Source organism: Haliotis cracherodii, unplaced genomic scaffold (genome assembly GCF_022045235.1).
Source record: "Haliotis cracherodii isolate W230 unplaced genomic scaffold, xgHalCrac1.p SCAF_7, whole genome shotgun sequence".
NCBI classification, from domain to species: domain Eukaryota; kingdom Metazoa; phylum Mollusca; class Gastropoda; order Lepetellida; family Haliotidae; genus Haliotis; species Haliotis cracherodii.
This window is the reverse complement of record NW_027266330.1, coordinates 6,773,800-6,792,155: the sequence shown is the minus strand read 5'-3', so window position 1 is coordinate 6,792,155 and position 18,356 is coordinate 6,773,800. Positions and strand designations below refer to the sequence as shown.

Below are 18,356 nucleotides of genomic sequence, written 5' to 3'. Positions count from 1 at the left end.
GACGGCCATGCAAGCGGGACAAGTTCTATTCACTGACGAGTCTCGTTTTCACATCAACCACAGCGATGGACGGATTCGAGTGTACCCACGTCGAGGTGAACGTTACGTCAATCATTGTGTCATTGAAGATCGGTTCGGGGGCGGCAGCGTTATGGTATGGGTTGGGATTAGAGCAAGACAGAGGACCCGTTTGATAGTGTTAGAGGGAAATCTGAATGAACAGCGCTACCGCGACGTGATCATCGGCCCAGTTGTTCTACCGTTTTTGCGTCGTCATGGCCCAGGCATTACCTTTCATTATGACAACGCCCGGCCTCATATTGCCCGACTTGTTCAGGATTCTCTTCAACAAAACAACGTGAATGCCATCCCTTGGCCGGCTCGCTCCCCTGATCTCTTACCAATCGAGCACATGTGGGATGAGATGGATCGGCGCCTTCGACGTCAACCACGTTTTTTACAGACACTCCAGGAACTTCGAAACATGCTCCAGCAAATATGGACAGATATCCCACAGGTCTTTGTGCGACGCCTGGTCCATTCCAGGAGACGTAGATGTGTTGCTTGCATCGCAACCAGAGGTGGACACACACGCTATTGATTTGTAAATTGACATTTTGGCATGTTCATGGTTTTTTTCATGGAATCACGCATTTTCTGAAGATACTATGGCAAATTAAACCATTTGAACACTTACTGGATTCTTTTATCTGTTGCAAACCGAAATTGTTTCAGATTTGGTAAAAAACATAACTTTGCATTAAATCTTATTCAATGTTTCAGGAACTTTTGTTGTTCAGTATATTTACTGACAATATATAGAGCTGCTCATCTTCCCGAGGCATCGGGGTTAACTGACTTTAAAAATCAAATTTCCACCCTTGCCGAACTAGTCTGGAATTTCGTGACTCAATCGTTGCCCCACCATTGGCTGTTACAAGTTACGCCCCTTCTATGTCCCTCCTATTGACAAATCAGTTTCTCTTATTTCACATGCATTTGCTTCAAACAAAATGGCGGCGCCCAGTCGACACTGTCTGATCGATTTTCAAGATCTATATTGTAATAAAATAGGTGTTACCTCTTGAAGCGCACCTGTTACCCTCACTTGAGCACCTTGTTTGAAAACATGAAAACATTTCCAAATATCCGTCGACGCCCAGTGCATGGTAGTCTGCAATCGACCGAAATTTGCACGTCAGGCGCTATGTTGTTTATGGATTGGTTGTCTATTTCGTTTTGCGATTTTGATTGGACTATGCAAAGACTCGTTTGTCCAGCCAAAATATAACTTTATAATTCGAGCCTTGTTCGTCAAGGGCGGAAACTTGACCTTTATAATGAGTTATCTCCCTTGCATCGGGAAGATGAGGATTGCGGTAATGTCAGCCTATTTTGGAAGGAGATTCGGTGAAAATAAAGAATGAATCAGTCGGCGATTCAGTTATCATCAGACGAGGACCTTATTTGTTTACTTTAAAGAGAGGACTGGGCAAGCAGGAGGTAGAAAACTCAACATGATCTGATGCGTAATTCTTTCCGTGTCGAGGTCGACGAGGTCGGGTTACAGGTTATCACCAGCACATACAGAGATGGCAAAATCCAACACGGTGATCTTCTGATTTAAAGATCCGGGTCAGAACTGGTCTTCAGCAACTGGCTTTCTGATTTGCTGAAAATTGGCAGTGCTCTAATTAAACAAATTGGCGTGAAATGTGAAGAGGATTAATATTTGAGCATTTCAGAGGAGACATTTTGACAGCAGAATTTCCAAAATGACAACATAGAATTTCTTTACATTTTAAATACTTGTTTTTAAGATAAATACATTTTTCTTTTGAGAAATGATTGACATTTTTTTTGTTACTCAATTAAAACAAACATATTGTGAAATTCAGTTTTTGTAAATTCGTATTTTGAAGTATAAGGGATACCAATTTCACCATGACGCACATTTTAGTCGATTTACGTTTCATGTTACAGTGGATCGCAGTGTCCCAGTTGCAGGTATATTTTTTCAGATTCACTCAAATAGTAGTGTTTCCAATCCAATACGTAACAACACAGCTCATTGTTAACCACCCGACCTTCACCTCTAATAAATAACCAGTGATGTACAAGGTGTACAAGTTGGCGTATGACATCACAACCGGTGATCAACATTTACAAAATGGCGTGTCCTCTGACATCATTATGCGAGATTTTACGAGGGGAATTTAATTTATTCAGGGATCGATAATACATAAATGTGCCTTATAAGTATTCAGAAACCTTCTGATAATCCACGTATTGTTACTTGTTTTTATGTTTTTACGGATTTTTACAGGAAAATACCTGTCAATAGGTGGGAAAAACAATTATGTTCCCTGAATTAAAAAAGAAACGTAAAAGTAGAAAATTCGTAAACATCTGACAGAGTGTTCAAATCATCCATACAAAATCAATGCCAAAAATGATTTGGTCATTTCTGCTTAGACTGGATTGATTTGTGTGGAAAGAAAATGTAACTGTAGAAGTTTTGTGAAAAGATGGGACAATCACGAACCCATAACCGTGTGAGAGCCTGGTGCCGAAACACACCAACATGACATGTATGCACGTTTGGTTTTCATTTGAATGCCATCACAATCTTACAGCAAGTGAACTGCAAAAATATGACACAACGTACCCTTACCAGACGCGGCCGACCACGTATTACTACTAGAACCACCACGGTCACCTCACTGAACCAAATCTTGATATCTACCCGTGAAGATCCGCGTTACTATTATTAAAGATCTTCAATAACCCATGCTTGTCGTAAGAGGCGACTAACGGGATCAAGTGGTCGGGCTCGGGGACTTGGTTCATGCATGTCATCGGTCCCAATTGCGTGGATCGATGCTCATGATATCATCACTTGATTGTCTGGCCCACACTGCATTAATTACAGACCGTCGGTTTTAAATTTGAATGTTGCTGAGTGCGGCGTTAAACAACAAAAAAACATTGCCAGATATAAGAAATTCGAATCATAACTTTGGTATATCAATGTGATTTCTTGGAGTATACTACAACATATAAGCTGCATGTACCAGACAACAATATTGTTGCCTTACATGTCTATCATGTATTTAAGTTGATGGATATATTTCTTGTTTGTGAATTATTCCACCATGACTACGTGAAATACTCGAATTTGGTTTGACAATCCATAACATTTGACATAATCAATTTGGATTCAAAATAATGCGTCTGATTTTATGACCGTTTCACTGCGCAGTCTCACTACTTGAGTTTGACCATCAACACGGCTGAAATCAATACAACATACGTGATGGGTTTCGGATTTGTTTTAATTCTGCATTTTTTCCATATGTGGTTCGAACTTGGCATAATTCAGTGATGATGAGCTTACCTCTATCATAGCCAGTTTAACCATTTCAGGTAAATTAAGCCCAGAAAGTTTAGCATCATAAAACATTGTGAAAATACATAAATCGAAAGAAAATATCGTCTCCTTTCAAATGTCTTTCTGAATATTTCGTTACAAGGTAACAAAAGTACATAATTTTTTTTCACCTCATTTAAAAATATGCTACACGTTCGGTTTCAAATAAATCTAGAGACCATCAGTTCGGTCTAACATAAATGGAAATTTCAAACACTGTGCGTTTATCTCCTAATTATTTCAAGACATCTTGGCTATGTTGAAAACTAAACCTGACATTCTGAAATGCCGCATTCCTTATTTGTACAGCAAAGGGATAATTGGTGTGAAGAGGTGATTTATTGATATCAGAAATTCGAAGATATCACAAAAAGAACATCACAAAGTATAATATGACATATCATTATCACATTCAGAACCTAAAAGCCCCTTGACCAAAATATCGTTTCCATTTTGTCAATCGCATCAGAGATTCCGATTTCTATGCAAGAAGAAACATGTCAGTTAGGAGGGAAGGGCAATTGGTGCCCATGGGGATGCCTATTCTATGCCTCAATCTTCTCTTCAAACTTTATCTATGATAATAGAAAACGTCAACACAAGAGAATAACCCGTTTCGATAATCCACCCAAACATATCGCATTTGGTGCAAAAGGCGAGATAGCTGTGCCAATTCTTACTAATTGATTTTGACGTTAAAAGATGGATGTGTAAGTATTTCTATGGTTCCACATTTATTAATATAATATGCCGCCATAGATCAAAGAATACGTTTTTCCTTTTTCCTGATTTAGTTGTGTTGAATAGTGGTGTACCATCATGTTTTGACAGAATGAAACATTTCTGCGATTCAAAAACATTAAAGCAGATTCTTTGTTTTACTTTAAATTCTCCGGATGAACAGTTTGTACAAATATAGTTCACAATATCACAGTCTACATTAAAATTGTGTAATGAAATTCTAAGTTTACATTTAGCTCTGATAAGTTAAATATCTTTCAGTCTGTAACAATGATTTTACTTTGCGGTAACTGCTAAGATAAGATGATTCAGAAATACTTTGGTGCCACTGTTGACAAAATATATCCTGTAGTCTTTGCTTAAATGAATATAACAATAACTGTGGATCTCCCTCATCTTGGGGAATCCATACATATGAAAAGCCACTAACAAATAATAGATTTCTCACATCTGAAACCCAATTATTTTTACCATTATCACGAAGTGCCTATAACATTTTGTGACACTGATATGGGTATCTATCAGGCATTTAATCCAATACTTAATTACCCTTAATTGGGTGGCTACAAAAATATTATTACGGCCTGTTTCACCAAGGATTGCTCTGTTTGAGGCAAACTTACCAACACCTAGAAAACATTTGAAATATGAAGTGTGAACATTTTCAGTTGCAGCGTAATACAGCTTCCCATATTTCAAACACCATACAAAAGTATAGGCATAATTTTGCCTTCAAAAATGGCACATGTTTTGAAAAAAGAAACACAACTATTTTTCCTGAAACATTATAAAAAGGCATAATGGCTTTCGATTCAGTTAATTGCTTACATGTCATAGACCATGACAATCCAGAGGAGAACATAAAACCTCAATATTTATAGTAAGTGACTACACTCAAGACATATGAACCAAGAAACCATTTTACATGTTTTGCAACAATACCACCTTTTCTAAGGACTACATCATTGAGGTTTTTAGATTCACTTCAAGGCTCCATTTCGAACAGTAACTCTGTAACACATTTAACTGTTTTTGCAAGTCATTTACAGAATAGAAAAAATTACATCATCAGCAAAGAGAAGGAGCATATTGTCCATTATTTCTTGAGTTAAAGATATCCAATGTTGACACAGTATACTGACCCGACCTATCCTTGTTTGATGCCATTAATGCCGATTCCAAGGCAGAACCATATTCTAATGTATTTTGGTGTGACACGGCCAGGGATCGAACCGCTCACAGTACAGGCTCTCTTTGTGAGGATTTCGGAGAGCGTCATACGACTCTTCCTCAAAAGTTGTTTGAAACATTCGAGGTCTCAGCTGTGCTTTCACAAATCTTTATGTGTAGTTCATGTCCGAATTAGACGCGGCAGTGTAAAAAATGATGTCCGATCAGATTTAATGTTTTGACTTATACCATGTGTTTTCCGTCCTTTCAGGTGAACAATTGACTTGCCTTTGTACGTGTTTGTGTAATATGCCCGAAGGTGATGAGGTGAGGTGAAATGGGGTTTAACGTTGCGTCCAAGATTATTGCACTTATATAGCGACGTGCATGCCCGCGCGTGCGTGCGTACGTGCGTGGCTGCTTGTACTAGTCCGGACTTATGCCGATTTTATAGTTGTTAGCCCACTGAAATACCATGTCGCTGTGTGAGACGAATACCCTACCCAGACACAGTACGCTGATGCCGCGCCGACCAGTCCTTGTTAGAGCTGCGAAATGCCCAGCGTCTGCAGGGTAATAACAAGTACCAGCTTTTAACGTCGTTTGGGATGACGCGGCCTGGGATCGAATCCGGGCCCTTCCGCTCCCCGGGCTGACGCTATATCCACTAGACCACGGAGGTGGTTGACACCTTGGAACTGACGAAAATGGAGAAGTGAACTGATTGTTTGTTGTTTTACGCCTCTCTCAGCAATATTCCAGCTATATGACCGCGGTCTGTAAATAATCGAGTCTGGACCAGGCAGTTCAGTGATTTACATCATGAGCATAGACGCGCGCAATTGGGATCGATGATATGCATCAACCAAGTCAGCGAGCCTGACACTCGATCCCGTTAGTCGCCTCTTACGACAAACATAGTCGCCTTTTACGGCAAGCATGGTTGCTGAAGACCTATTCTCTACCCGGATCTTCACGGGTCAATGATCTTTTTGAAAAGGCGAACGAAAATTACGCTTTATCATGACAAACAACTAATCATGAAGTGTATTCAATGTACAAACAAAATTGGAACCAGATACAGGAACTGGCTGTTGACTCTCGGTGATGGATAACATTATTTTTTATGCTTTACCAGTTCACTGCTCCTCCTTCGTTACAAATCGTTTTAATGCTCATTTTAAAATGGGAAGATTGGTACACACATTGATCTCCGCTAGAGCCTCATTGGATGACTAAGGAATAATGCTGACGTCTTATTTTATGCAAATCAAGATCCTTGACTATGTATGGGGTCACGTTGAACATTTATCAACAATTCAGCGCACCTTATCAACAGCGTAAAGAAACTTAAACTGACACGTTCTAATGTCATTTAATCTTAGTGCCCTTCTTTATAACATATGAGACTATCACACATGAGGATAAATCCCTTTTTTCAACACACTCGGGAACAGCAATTGCCTCCAAAATAATCCAACCCCTACCACCCCCACCAAACCCAAAATATTAATGAAAGTAAAATAGAAGAAAATTAATGACCTTAAATAATAGATTAGTATAATCTATTAGTACTTATCGAAGGTTTGTAGATTGATATACGACCTGATGTGTATGGTCAGAGCTACAAACATTTAAAGTCGTTTGTTTGTTTGTTTGTTTGTTTGTTTGTTGTTTAACGCCGCACACAGCATTATTACAGCTATAGTCTGGAAGGTAATTTAAGACACCGACGTTTACTACAATATTTGTAAAACTATTGGACCTACTCCAGTCAAAGTTGGTATGAGATTATTAAACAGTCATACATAACTGGATATTACATTCAAAGACAATCGGTGCATAAACAAAATCTGTCTATTTTTCTATCACTATATTTCATCAACAACCAGACCTGTTCGTCACGGGTAAAACATTGAAACAGCCATCTGCATAATGCTACCCCTGCGTCACTCATAGCCTTATGGCTGGACGTTACTCTTACATTATATGTCCACTTTTGGGAATATACACTGCTTATGTAACGTGTGACACATAAATAAACGAGAGAGAGAGAGAGAGAGAGAGAGAGAGAGAGAGAGAGAGAGAGAGAGAGAGAGAGAGAGAGAGAGAGAGAGACCGAATGTTTACTCGACGAATATTTTAAAAAGCGTCATACGTCAAAACGTTCAAGGCCATAGTAAAACTTTCAAAATGTTTTATTGCAGACATTTAGGGGTGTGACCAACGGGTGTGCCATGAACACACACGACCGGGTATTAGGCTAACGTGTAAATAGAGACATAATCTAAACAAATAGATGTGAATCGTAAGTTAATGATCGGCCATGGACGTCTGTGTACCAGACCATAGACATAAGGTTGTCTCGTCCTAACGCGACGACAGTGCATGAATGATTCCACAAGGAACAGTCTAGCCTTGATGACGAGCCAACAGTAGAACAGCAGTGATTTTAGCAGTAAACATCTGGTGCCATCACTGATTTATCATAATCCATACATTTAACTTTCACGGCTATTTTGCCTTGTGCTCCCATTGGAATCTGTTTGTCGGATACTCGATACTGGTTGTTCTCTGGCGTTGACGTTTTGCATTGAGGTACGGACTTGTTGTATAGGTCAGCGATTGATGTAAGCGTTCATTGCCGCGGGAACGGCCTAGTTAACACGACTGCTGCGGATTGATAAATATTCGCATAAAATCAAGTGACGCTGGATTGCCGAAATTCTCTTTTCACTTTTAGGTCAAAAGTGTCATTTCAGGTGATTGCAATTATTATTGATGTTTGTTTGCTAAATAAATGCTTTACTTGGAACAAGAGATCTCACTTTCACCTGCAAGGATTTGCAAATTTACATATTCAGTGAGTGAGAAGTAGTATGCAACCAACCAACAAACCAACCAACCAACAAACCAACCAACCAACATCTTTTACAAAGAATATAAAATATACTGAAAGCGAACGTGTGCAAAAGTGCACATTGCATGGCAAACGTATCAATTCTTTAATAAACGTGTTGAGCGTCCGCCCAGATAGCAGAAGGTCCGGGGTTCGATCCCCGGCCGCGTCATAACAAAAGACGTTAAAAGATGGTACTTGTTGTTACTCTGTCTGGCGCTCGACATTAAGGGGCTAAAACAAGGACTGGTCGGCTCGGAGTTAGTATACTGTGTTGAGTGGGTTATTCATGTTAAACTGTGACATTGTATCTCAGTGAGCTTGCACTATAAATCGGCATCAGTCCGGACTAGTACAAGCAGCCACACAAACACACATACGTGTATGCACGTCGCTATATAAGTGCAATAATGTTGGACGCGACGTTAAACCCCATTCCACCTCACCTTTAATAAACGAGTTGATCTTCAGCACATTGATTGTTTCTATTGACACTAAAGTGGTATGTTATCTCTGTCAAAAAACAGTTGGAAAACCAGAAGATCTCTGGCATCAAATTTGAAGATGAAGTGACCGCTTTTCTTGTTGATGTTATAAAACATAATCCCCACTGTTGTATCGGTTTCCAATTTCCCTGTGCTAAAACTACGAATTCATGACATGAGATGGAAAACTGGTTCTGACACATTTTCCTTTTTATGCTCCTTGATACAGCACTCAAACATAATCCGCTAAAGCTGTTTTCAGTCTAATCCCCGGGTGATTGATATACGTGACAAGGTACTGCTGGGCTGATCTGTTCTGGAGGATTTTCTTACAAAAGTAATCAAGTGTCGGCCGCGTTACCCCAACCAGGGTCCCACAAGGGCGACGGACAGGTTCCACTCCAATGACCTAGCGATCTGTGTAAGGGGATGTTATTTAAGGCAATAATGTAGTTATTAATAAACTTAAAAGCTTATGACACAGTCTGAATAGTACAAGTGACTCTGCTTTAAGGACATAATTAAGGAAATGGTTTTGTCTCCATTAGTAAAACTAGATAATATTAGAACTGATGCAAGACCCGTTGTTACCGTTGCTGCAGATCTAAAGGTAATATGGTTTTAAGAAACGGATACAATGCGTCACCATATACACTCTATAAATGTTTTGTACATTAATACATTTGTCCACTTAACTGGAGCAAGGATGTTACCTGTCTTGTCTTGCTCTATATATTTGTATCAGATTACTACTTGTGTCCTCGAGTTTCACGTCGGGGTGAAAAAAGAATTACTCCGCCGTTCCGAACTATTTGATTGAGAATGTTCGAGAGGCATACTCACGAATGCTCCATACGCAGGTAATGAAAACGGCTTGTGTGAATCGATACCGATTTGAAGAAAACCTTGAAAGCTGACATAGATAGGTCGCATTGTTGTGTCTTGTGTCGTGCATGCGGGTACTTTTCTTCTTTCATAAAATGAATTGGAAGCTTCATAATTAATTGCAGTGAAGATTTCCTGAAGGTAAGAATTGTTTTTTAACTGAACGTTCGAAACGAGATTGTTTTGGTAAACATTGAAACGAATTTAGTCTTAGAAATATTTTATAGGTGATGTATATGGTCTTATCAGCTTGGGAGTGGGCCGTGAGACAGAGGGGCGTGAGTTGAATTGAGGTGAGGTGAGGTGGGTTTGGTGAGGTGAGGTGAGGTTTGTCGTCGCGTCCAAGATTTTTGCACTTATATAGCGACGTACATGCATGTGTGTGTATGGCTGCTTGTACAAGTCCGGCCGCCATCATATAGCAGGGATATGGCTGAGTGCGGCGTATAACAACCAACCACCCAACCAAATGTACTAGTCTGGACTGATGCCGATTTATTGTGCTAGCCCACTGAGATACTATTCCGCAGTTTAACATGAATACCCCACTGAGTCACAGTTTACTCCGAGCCGACCAGTCCTTGTTTTAACCCCTTTATCCTGAGCGCCAGACAGGGTAACAACAAGGGCCATCTTTTAACGTCTTTTAAAAGGGTGTAATCCTGACCTCCGGGTGGACGCTCTACCACTAGACCACGGAGGCGGTCAAGAGGGGCATAAACGAAATTGGGATGCGGCGTCCCCCAAATCGGTAATAGCCACACATGTATGTGTGTGCGCGTGACCCCATGTCAAGTTAACAATCATTACTAAGTATACAAGACCGCCTCCGTGATCTAGTGGTAGAGCGCCCGCCCGGAGAGCAGAAGGTCCGGGGTTCGATCCCGTGCCGCGTCATACAAAAAGACGTTTAAAGAATGTAATTGTTGTTACCCTGTCTGTTGCTCGGCATTAAGGGGCTAAAACAGGGACTGGTCGGCTCGGAGTCAGTTTACTGTGTCTGATGTTAAACTGCGACATGGTATCTCAGTGAGCTAGCACTATAAATCGGCATCAGTCCGGACTAGTACAAGCAGCCACACACACACATACATACACGTGCATGCACGTCACTATATACGTGCAATAATCTTGGATGCGACGTTTAACCCCATTTCACCTCACTAAGTATACATTCCCCTTGCAGCGACTGGTCCAACTAGGCTAACGCAGTGAGTGGCCTTTGACGTCTCCCGATCATGCCATGTCTTATGGCGGAACGGTCAGCACTCATTGCTGGCCATTGCATTTTGGCAATGTTTTTTCTGGTGTATGTCGTCAGAAAAAAAAGTTGGCCAGCACGGCGCTCAAATTGCACAACTATTGGCTGAAATAATGCCGATGCGACGTTAAATTTTAACACACTCACACTACTAGACCAGTGACGAAAGTGTGCCCTCTTGAAACGGACAGCATTAGCTGATAAAGTACCAGATGTCACTGAACAAAAGGACAACACAGGATTCTATGGATTCTATTCTGACATTCGAAATGTGAACATTTGTAAGATTGATGGATTTAACATGAGAATCTATCCAATGTGAGATATACAATTTTGTGATAGAACCTTGACCAAAAAGATACGATTGTGGATGTGATCGAGGATATTATTTCGATTGTGGAAAGTTGGTTACTATTTTGTGTTGACAGACTCCGTTCTATCAAGGAGGGGGATATGGACATAAGGATATTGTCATCACAGATTGTATTGCTGTGAGTATGTTATGTTTCCGAACAGGTAGTTCTGTTTCGTTCCTGTGTGTGAAAACATTTCACGCACACACTGCTTTACTTCGTGGATAGCATGTTCGCCAGGTGTCGACCACCATGTGTCGTTGTTATTCAGTTTGGCTTAAGAGTTAGGATAGGCAACATCGTTCGACACGCGAGTCATTTGGTAATTGTGGTTATAATAGAAATTTGAGAATTCAGAAACTTTGTAAATGTGAATTGAAGTACAATAGTAATTGTTGTCTGTAATTGTTGCTTGAAACTAAATAAAACTATCGTAAATGAATTAGTGTTCTTTGCCTGTCTATTGCACTTGTACTGTTTCTGTTGACCACACACCAAGTGGAAAGCTATTCCAATAGCTATAAGCTCGGATTATGCAATAAGTGTTAAATTGTCACAAACAGGCTACTGTGATGTTGATGTAATAGCCAGTCGACTACCATCTACAAATGTTTTAAACTCTGTATACTGCAATGCCCTTGATTAACTGATTGATATATATGATAATCTGTGTGAATTAGGAACAGTTTTTATCTTGGGCGATTTAAATGCTGATGTTTGTAAGGGCAATCTAACAGCACGGGATGAGCTACTAAGAAATGTTGTAGAAAATAGACATCTATTACATGCAGTAAATATGGTACAATTCCGAGGACCAGGATATATACTGAACCAAATTAAAAACTTCACAATCCTAACATTTTAACATTTTGACCAGTTATCATTGTGGGCCCTTGTTGTGTATTTAAACAGTAATGGCCACGTATTGTGTTCAGATAACACCCGTTTTTGTGCAGGTAAATCGATCAAAATCATGTGCACAGCACTATGGTGGCAAAAGTGGTTTTTCACGTGCAACTGGTCACATGGCCATAATACCGCACGTGTTTTCAGCCATACTTGATAGCAGTCATTAAAAAAAAAAAACCACAAGAAAACAGAAGTCTTTCCGGCCATTTGTCATGCCACACCTTTCAAATGTGCAACGTGAACGTGCAATCGGCATGTTGCAGACGGGAACGTCCGTAGCTGAAGTCGCAAGGACGATGGGTTGTAGTCGACAGACTGTTTATGATTTACAGACGCGTCTACAACAAACGGGTACCAGTGCTGATCGCCCTCGGCCAGGTCGACCACGTCTGACGTCACATGCAGAGGATCGTCAGATTGTCTTACGTCACCTCCGTAGCCGATTTTTGACGGATACATCAACCAGAAATGAACTGTTTAGGGTAAGACTGAGTGCGCAAACTGTTCGAAACAGTCTGAGAACTGCTCACCTTCAAGTACGACGGCCATACTGCGGGCCGATTCTGACTCAATTACACAGACGTCAACGTCAATTGTGGGCACAGCGACACTTACGATGGACTTGGAATCTAGTCGTCTTCATTGATGAATCCCGATTTAATCTTCGACTTGCTGATGGTAGGGCGAGGGTGTGGAGGCGCCGTCATGAACGATACGCCCAGTGTTGTGTACAGGAAGTTGACAGATTTCGAGGCGGAAGTGTCATGGTGTGGTGTGCTTTCTGTGGCAATGCACGTTCCAGGCTTCTTGTCATCCATGGCAACCTCAACGCTGCTGCTTACTGCGACCAGGTTCTGGCACCAGAACTTTTGCCTTTTATGGCAGCGCATGGACCCGGTTTGATCTTCATTCCAACACGACAATGCCAAACCCCACACAGCAATTTTGACAAGGAATTTCCTTCAGAATGCGGGAGTCAACGTCATGGACTGGCTGTCAAGGTCTCCCGACCTCAATCCCATCGAACACGTCTGGGATACTCTTGGCAGAAGTCTGCACACTCTCCAGAACCAACCACAGAATTTGCAAGATCTGGGCACCATTTTGCAGCAACAATGGCGTCGTCTTCCCAATCATGTGTTCACAAGCATCACAAGGTCCATGCGGAGGCGTTGTGTGGCAGTTGTCAACGCACATGGTGGCCATACACGCTACTGAACTTGTGTGCCCTCAGATTCTCGTGCTTGGGATTACTTTTGAAAATGTGAAGTTTTTAATTTGACTCAGTATATTTTAATTTGTTGGAAAGGTTTTGACTCAGTATATTTTAATTTGTTGGAAAGGTTTCAAGCCGCAGAGGTCTACAAGCACAGATATGGCTACTGGTCCCGCTTGGCTAGGCCTAGTGCCCTCGCAAAACTGTTTCAAAATTTATATGTCCAAAGTTGCCAAAACTTATAAAATGCCTTAGCTACGTCACAGCTAGACACTGATTTTAAGTATATTAGACTGTTCTTTTGATAATGATAGCAATTATCTCTGTAGTTTATCCAGATTCCCGATGGTTAATTCTGACTCGATTGCCGAATGACAAGGGCCACGCCGTGTTTGTATATAAGCACTGAAAGTAGTCCCTACTTGATCTTTGATATTTGTATCTCTATCTGCATATGACCCCAACTGATATCGTTTTTATCCGTTGGCTTTATCTTGCCAAGAAACCTTCCCATTATATGATAAAAATTTATATCACGCCAATTTCCAGATTGGATCTGCTCATAGGCGCTTTTGCATGAGTCAGGTGGTCAAAGAGAGAGTACAGAGAGTATGACTGACATAGTATTATCGAGTAGGGACAGTTTGATGATCTGATTACTCCACACAGACAGCAGATGTGCGTATTTTTCTTCGGACAAAGCATTCGACGAGTTTTCAACAGCCTGGGGCGACTGGGATAGTATCCCACGAGCTATACAAGGATGCTAAAAACTGCTAAATAAGGGTAACAGTCTCCCGTGCTCATCTTATCAGATGTAGTGTCTCGTTCGGGGGCCGGGTATCAGAGGTGTCCGGGCTGTCACATATATTCGTGTTAGCGTAAATCATACTAACTGTAGTTTCTGTTTCTTTCTGATGTTCCGTTTAGTCATAATCCTGCATCACCTTCACACAACTGGGGCAGTATAGATGTGGTAGCATTCCCTGGCAGTTGTTTGCGAGTCAGAATTGAACCGCCCCCTCAAAAATCGACTGGCTCCCATCTTCTTCGCACGTCACTCAAATTCACGCTAAACAAATGAAAAGTTTCGATTATATGCACATCTGTTGACGAACCTACTTTTAACGTATATATAATGCAGGATCTCATGAACAGGATAGACTGCTTAGCCGTCGTCACGAAGCCAGGTTGATGTTCCAAAACAAGGTAGGGTATATCATATGATGTATATTTGTCAATTCACTTTCCACTATGTATACTTTCAACTTCATATTGTAAGAAATCAGGTACTGCTGCAGTATGTAAAGCGCCGTACTCTATGTGTAACTGCTCTGTTAAAAGTCCGAAAGTTAACAGTAAACTAAAAAGCTAAAAGTAACTGGGAATGCAAAGTCACTGTGTTTCTATGTTCATTTGACGTCAAAAGTAAAATCTTTTCCCTCTTAAAGCGCCATGAAATCTCGCACAAACGTTAGACATTTCGCTATAATAATGAGTGGAATCATTTCGTAAGGAGACAGTGTTTATTAAAGTCTTACTTGCTGTACAATCGTGACTTCAAACGTTTTTATTTTTTCATTTTACATGAAAAGTGTCTAAAGTCTATTCATAAAATACACCAAGAATAGTGATTACGACGCCTTGATTTACAACGTTTATAAATGGCCTCATTTTCCATACATTGGGGACTTCAAACGGATATGTCAATAAAAAGAAGACGAAGCCATTGTACAGTATAATACACTGAAGTGTACATAACGGAGTTTGAGGTATTGAGAAGCCACTAAAACAGTAAAACTAGAATGTAAAGCATAGAATACAAAAAAATATTTACCACACTATTTGACACATATTGTATCGCATACACACACCGCTCGTCACGGAAGCCCATTTCTGGTGTTCCCCACGGTGATATTGCTGGAATATTGCTAAAAGCGGCATAAAACCAAGCTCACTCACTCATACACACACGCGCGCGAACACACGAATGCACGCATACACAGTGAATAATTATAATCAAGATTTAATTAGTGGAGTAAGATTAACACTGTTTTAATTGGCTAGAGCTTTCAACTCTTACCATTTATGCCCAGTTACAATTTTCAAGTAATCAGTAATGCTTTCAAAACGCTTTATGGCAGACATGTGGAGGCCATTTCTGATATTGACGCATCAGTGACAAAAATGATGTCCAATTCCCTATTTTGACTTGTACCATATGTTCCTATGTTTTTCCGGGTGAACAATAATTGACTTATATAATTATAACTATTTAGGAATTATTTATCCAAATTGATTGTGTTGGTCGAAAGCTGGTCAGACATTGGTGTCCAAAGCTAGTGAATCTAAGTTATAAACTGTGAACTATTTCTCCAAAGGTATTGTTTGACCTTCAGATTAAACCGAATATTTATGGATCAGAGATCTTGGATCCTAATTAACAGGTGTTTCTCAAACGTGTTTTAGCTAAGTTTTCTAAATTTGTTTCGGAGTTGGTTGAAAGGATGCAAACGTTGCAGTGTTAGGGGATTGTGGTCGTTATGGTATTGATATTTTCACTAGATGTGTGAAATACTGTTTTAAACTCCTCAGTATGTCTCGAGGCAGATATACTAGACGGTGTTACGATATGTTAGTTGAACTATATGCAGTCGGGAGAAAACATGGGCTTCAAATATCAAGAATATAACTTTTTCTTAGTCTTCATTCAAAGTATTTCCCATTTTTCAATGTCCATACTTATGTTAACCCAAGGTACACTTTGATAACAATGCTGCAGTCCTCCGATGTATGCTTTCTTAAACATTTAGCAGATTACATTTAAGAAGCCATCAATCTCCTATCTTCACATTTGTACATAATTGCACTCCTGTTCGAGATACTATCATTGTATTAATTGTACGTTGTCCTGAAAATGATGATGATACACACTTAAAAATACCATAGTGTTCAATTCTCTACATATTTTTATCCGCCAAGATATAAGTAAGTGTCATATTTCATTATAACATATTTTCTTTTTTTTCATATTTTTGTGCAAAGCAACTGTGCAATATGAATTTCCGTTAGGATAATATAGTCTTATCTTATCTGATGTCTCTTTGTCTTTATGTGAAACCATAGGAAAATACACCATGGCCAGTGTCAGGCAATGACCATGTTCCCAGGGATGGGCGTTAACTGACTATAAAAGTCCAGTTTCCATCCTTGTCGAATTAGGGGATAATGTTACATCTCGAGCTTGATCGAAATCTGAACGGTACGAGTCGTCAATGGTTTTGATCCTTCTTACTGGTAGGCAACTTCGACGTGACTCTTATGTTCATATTATTCTTCTCACAAATGTCAACTTGTGTTAACTGACTGTCACCCGCCATTACCCGTCTCACGTCTCACGTATGCAGTCGCATGGTCATGTACGAGTTCAAGATTGTTCATATCAACCAGGTCTGTGTATTATCGGGAAATAGCGAGTTTAGGATAATTACTGTAGTTAATAAGTATCCCTTTCTATGTGGTTATATGTTTGTAATCAAGTAATAATTCCCCTTTTCGTTGATAACGTCATCATGCTGTTTTCAAATAGACCGCTTCTTCCTCTTTATGAATCTGAACATAGTTTATTATCGTATCCTTCACTTGACTCAACGAAGACGGCATTGCCTAAAAAGTCGGCATTGCCTAAAAGTCACCTTGGGCCGGGCCAAGACGGGCCAAAGTGTTATTGGCTAATGACATAATTGTCGGCGATCATACCTACATATTATTGATGCAACATACACATGACATTACTGAACAACCACCAACAAAAACGGGCACCGTAATTAAGTATTTCGGAGCAAATCACTTGAAAACCAGTGCTGTGTGTAAGCGTCGCTGGTCTAGGTAAAATCGTTAAACGAAATAAGATTTGAAACGTACCGAATACTTCTAGCTATCGTGATACAAATTTTCATCTGTCGGTGTAGCGTTTATATTTCTATGAACGTACTATATCTAAATAAATACCACTTTATAATGTCACTGTTCATCGTATTTAAAGCAGACACGTTGGTTGAAGTAGACCTCTGCTCCTCATACTCTCAACAGTCTCACAAATGTTCGGTCTGACTCGGACCGGGCTGTCAAAATCAACTTAAACCTCACAGATGTAACATGAAGTGGATTCACACCTATAGATTAGTATTATATCTAAACTTACTTACTTACTTACTTTGGAGATTTAACGTGCGCTTTCCGACTGATGCGTATTTCGCACACAGGCCCGGCCAGGCCATTTAATGTGTTTCCGAAAGGGGCGAGGGTGGTCTGTGCAACCCAAGAGGGGGGTTTAGGGGTTGCTTATATAGAATTTGGGAATTTTGAGATTTGGAATAGATGCCGATGGGGTTGGGGAGGAGAACTAAGGGAGCTGGGTATGGTGGATGATTGTTTGTTTATGTGATTTTGATTTGGTAGGTTATTATGGTTTTAGATGCGTTTTATTAGTTCCGTTTTGATTAAGAATACGCCTAAGGTCTTGAAGTTTTCTAGTATATTTTGTGGGTTTAGTATTGCTTCAAGAGTGAGAGCCTTGTTTAGATTGAGGGTGGTTTGTAAAGCGGTTCGATGTGTTAGGTAGTGTGTGCAGTGGATGAGTGCGTGTTCTGGGGTTTCTGGTTGTTTGCAGTGTGGGCAGTTACCTGTAGTGTGTTTTTAAAATTTTTTTAGGTGGTTATTTAGGTTGGTGTGTCCTGTTTGGAGTTTAGTGATTACTCTGTCGATTTTTTTGGATGGATGGAGAATTTTTGGTTTGGTTAGTGGTTTGCTGAGCACTGTTTTGATTTGGCTATTTGAGTTTAGATATAGGTTATGCCATTTTTTGTGATTTTTTGTTTGTTTACACTTTTAATTCCTGATTTTGAGATGGGTAAGTTTAAGCTTATTTCTGGGATTTTGGGGGATAGTTTAGCTGCTTTATCGGCGTTTTCATTACCGTATATTCCTACGTGGGCGGGTATCCAT

The 18,356-nt window shown here is 40.1% G+C and overlaps 1 protein-coding gene across 1 annotated transcript in view; it reads left to right on the top strand.

Annotated features, from left to right (window-relative positions):
- Window positions 1-14,484: 14,484 nt before the first annotated feature.
- The window catches only part of LOC139447254 (uncharacterized), a 47,445-nt gene continuing 43,573 nt past the window's right edge, over window positions 14,485-18,356 (top strand). Inside the window, exon 1 of the mRNA XM_071228522.1 lies at window positions 14,485-14,558. Within this exon, the coding sequence (XP_071084623.1) occupies window positions 14,544-14,558 (15 nt within the window). The 5' untranslated portion in view covers window positions 14,485-14,543. The remainder of the gene's footprint in view (window positions 14,559-18,356) is intronic.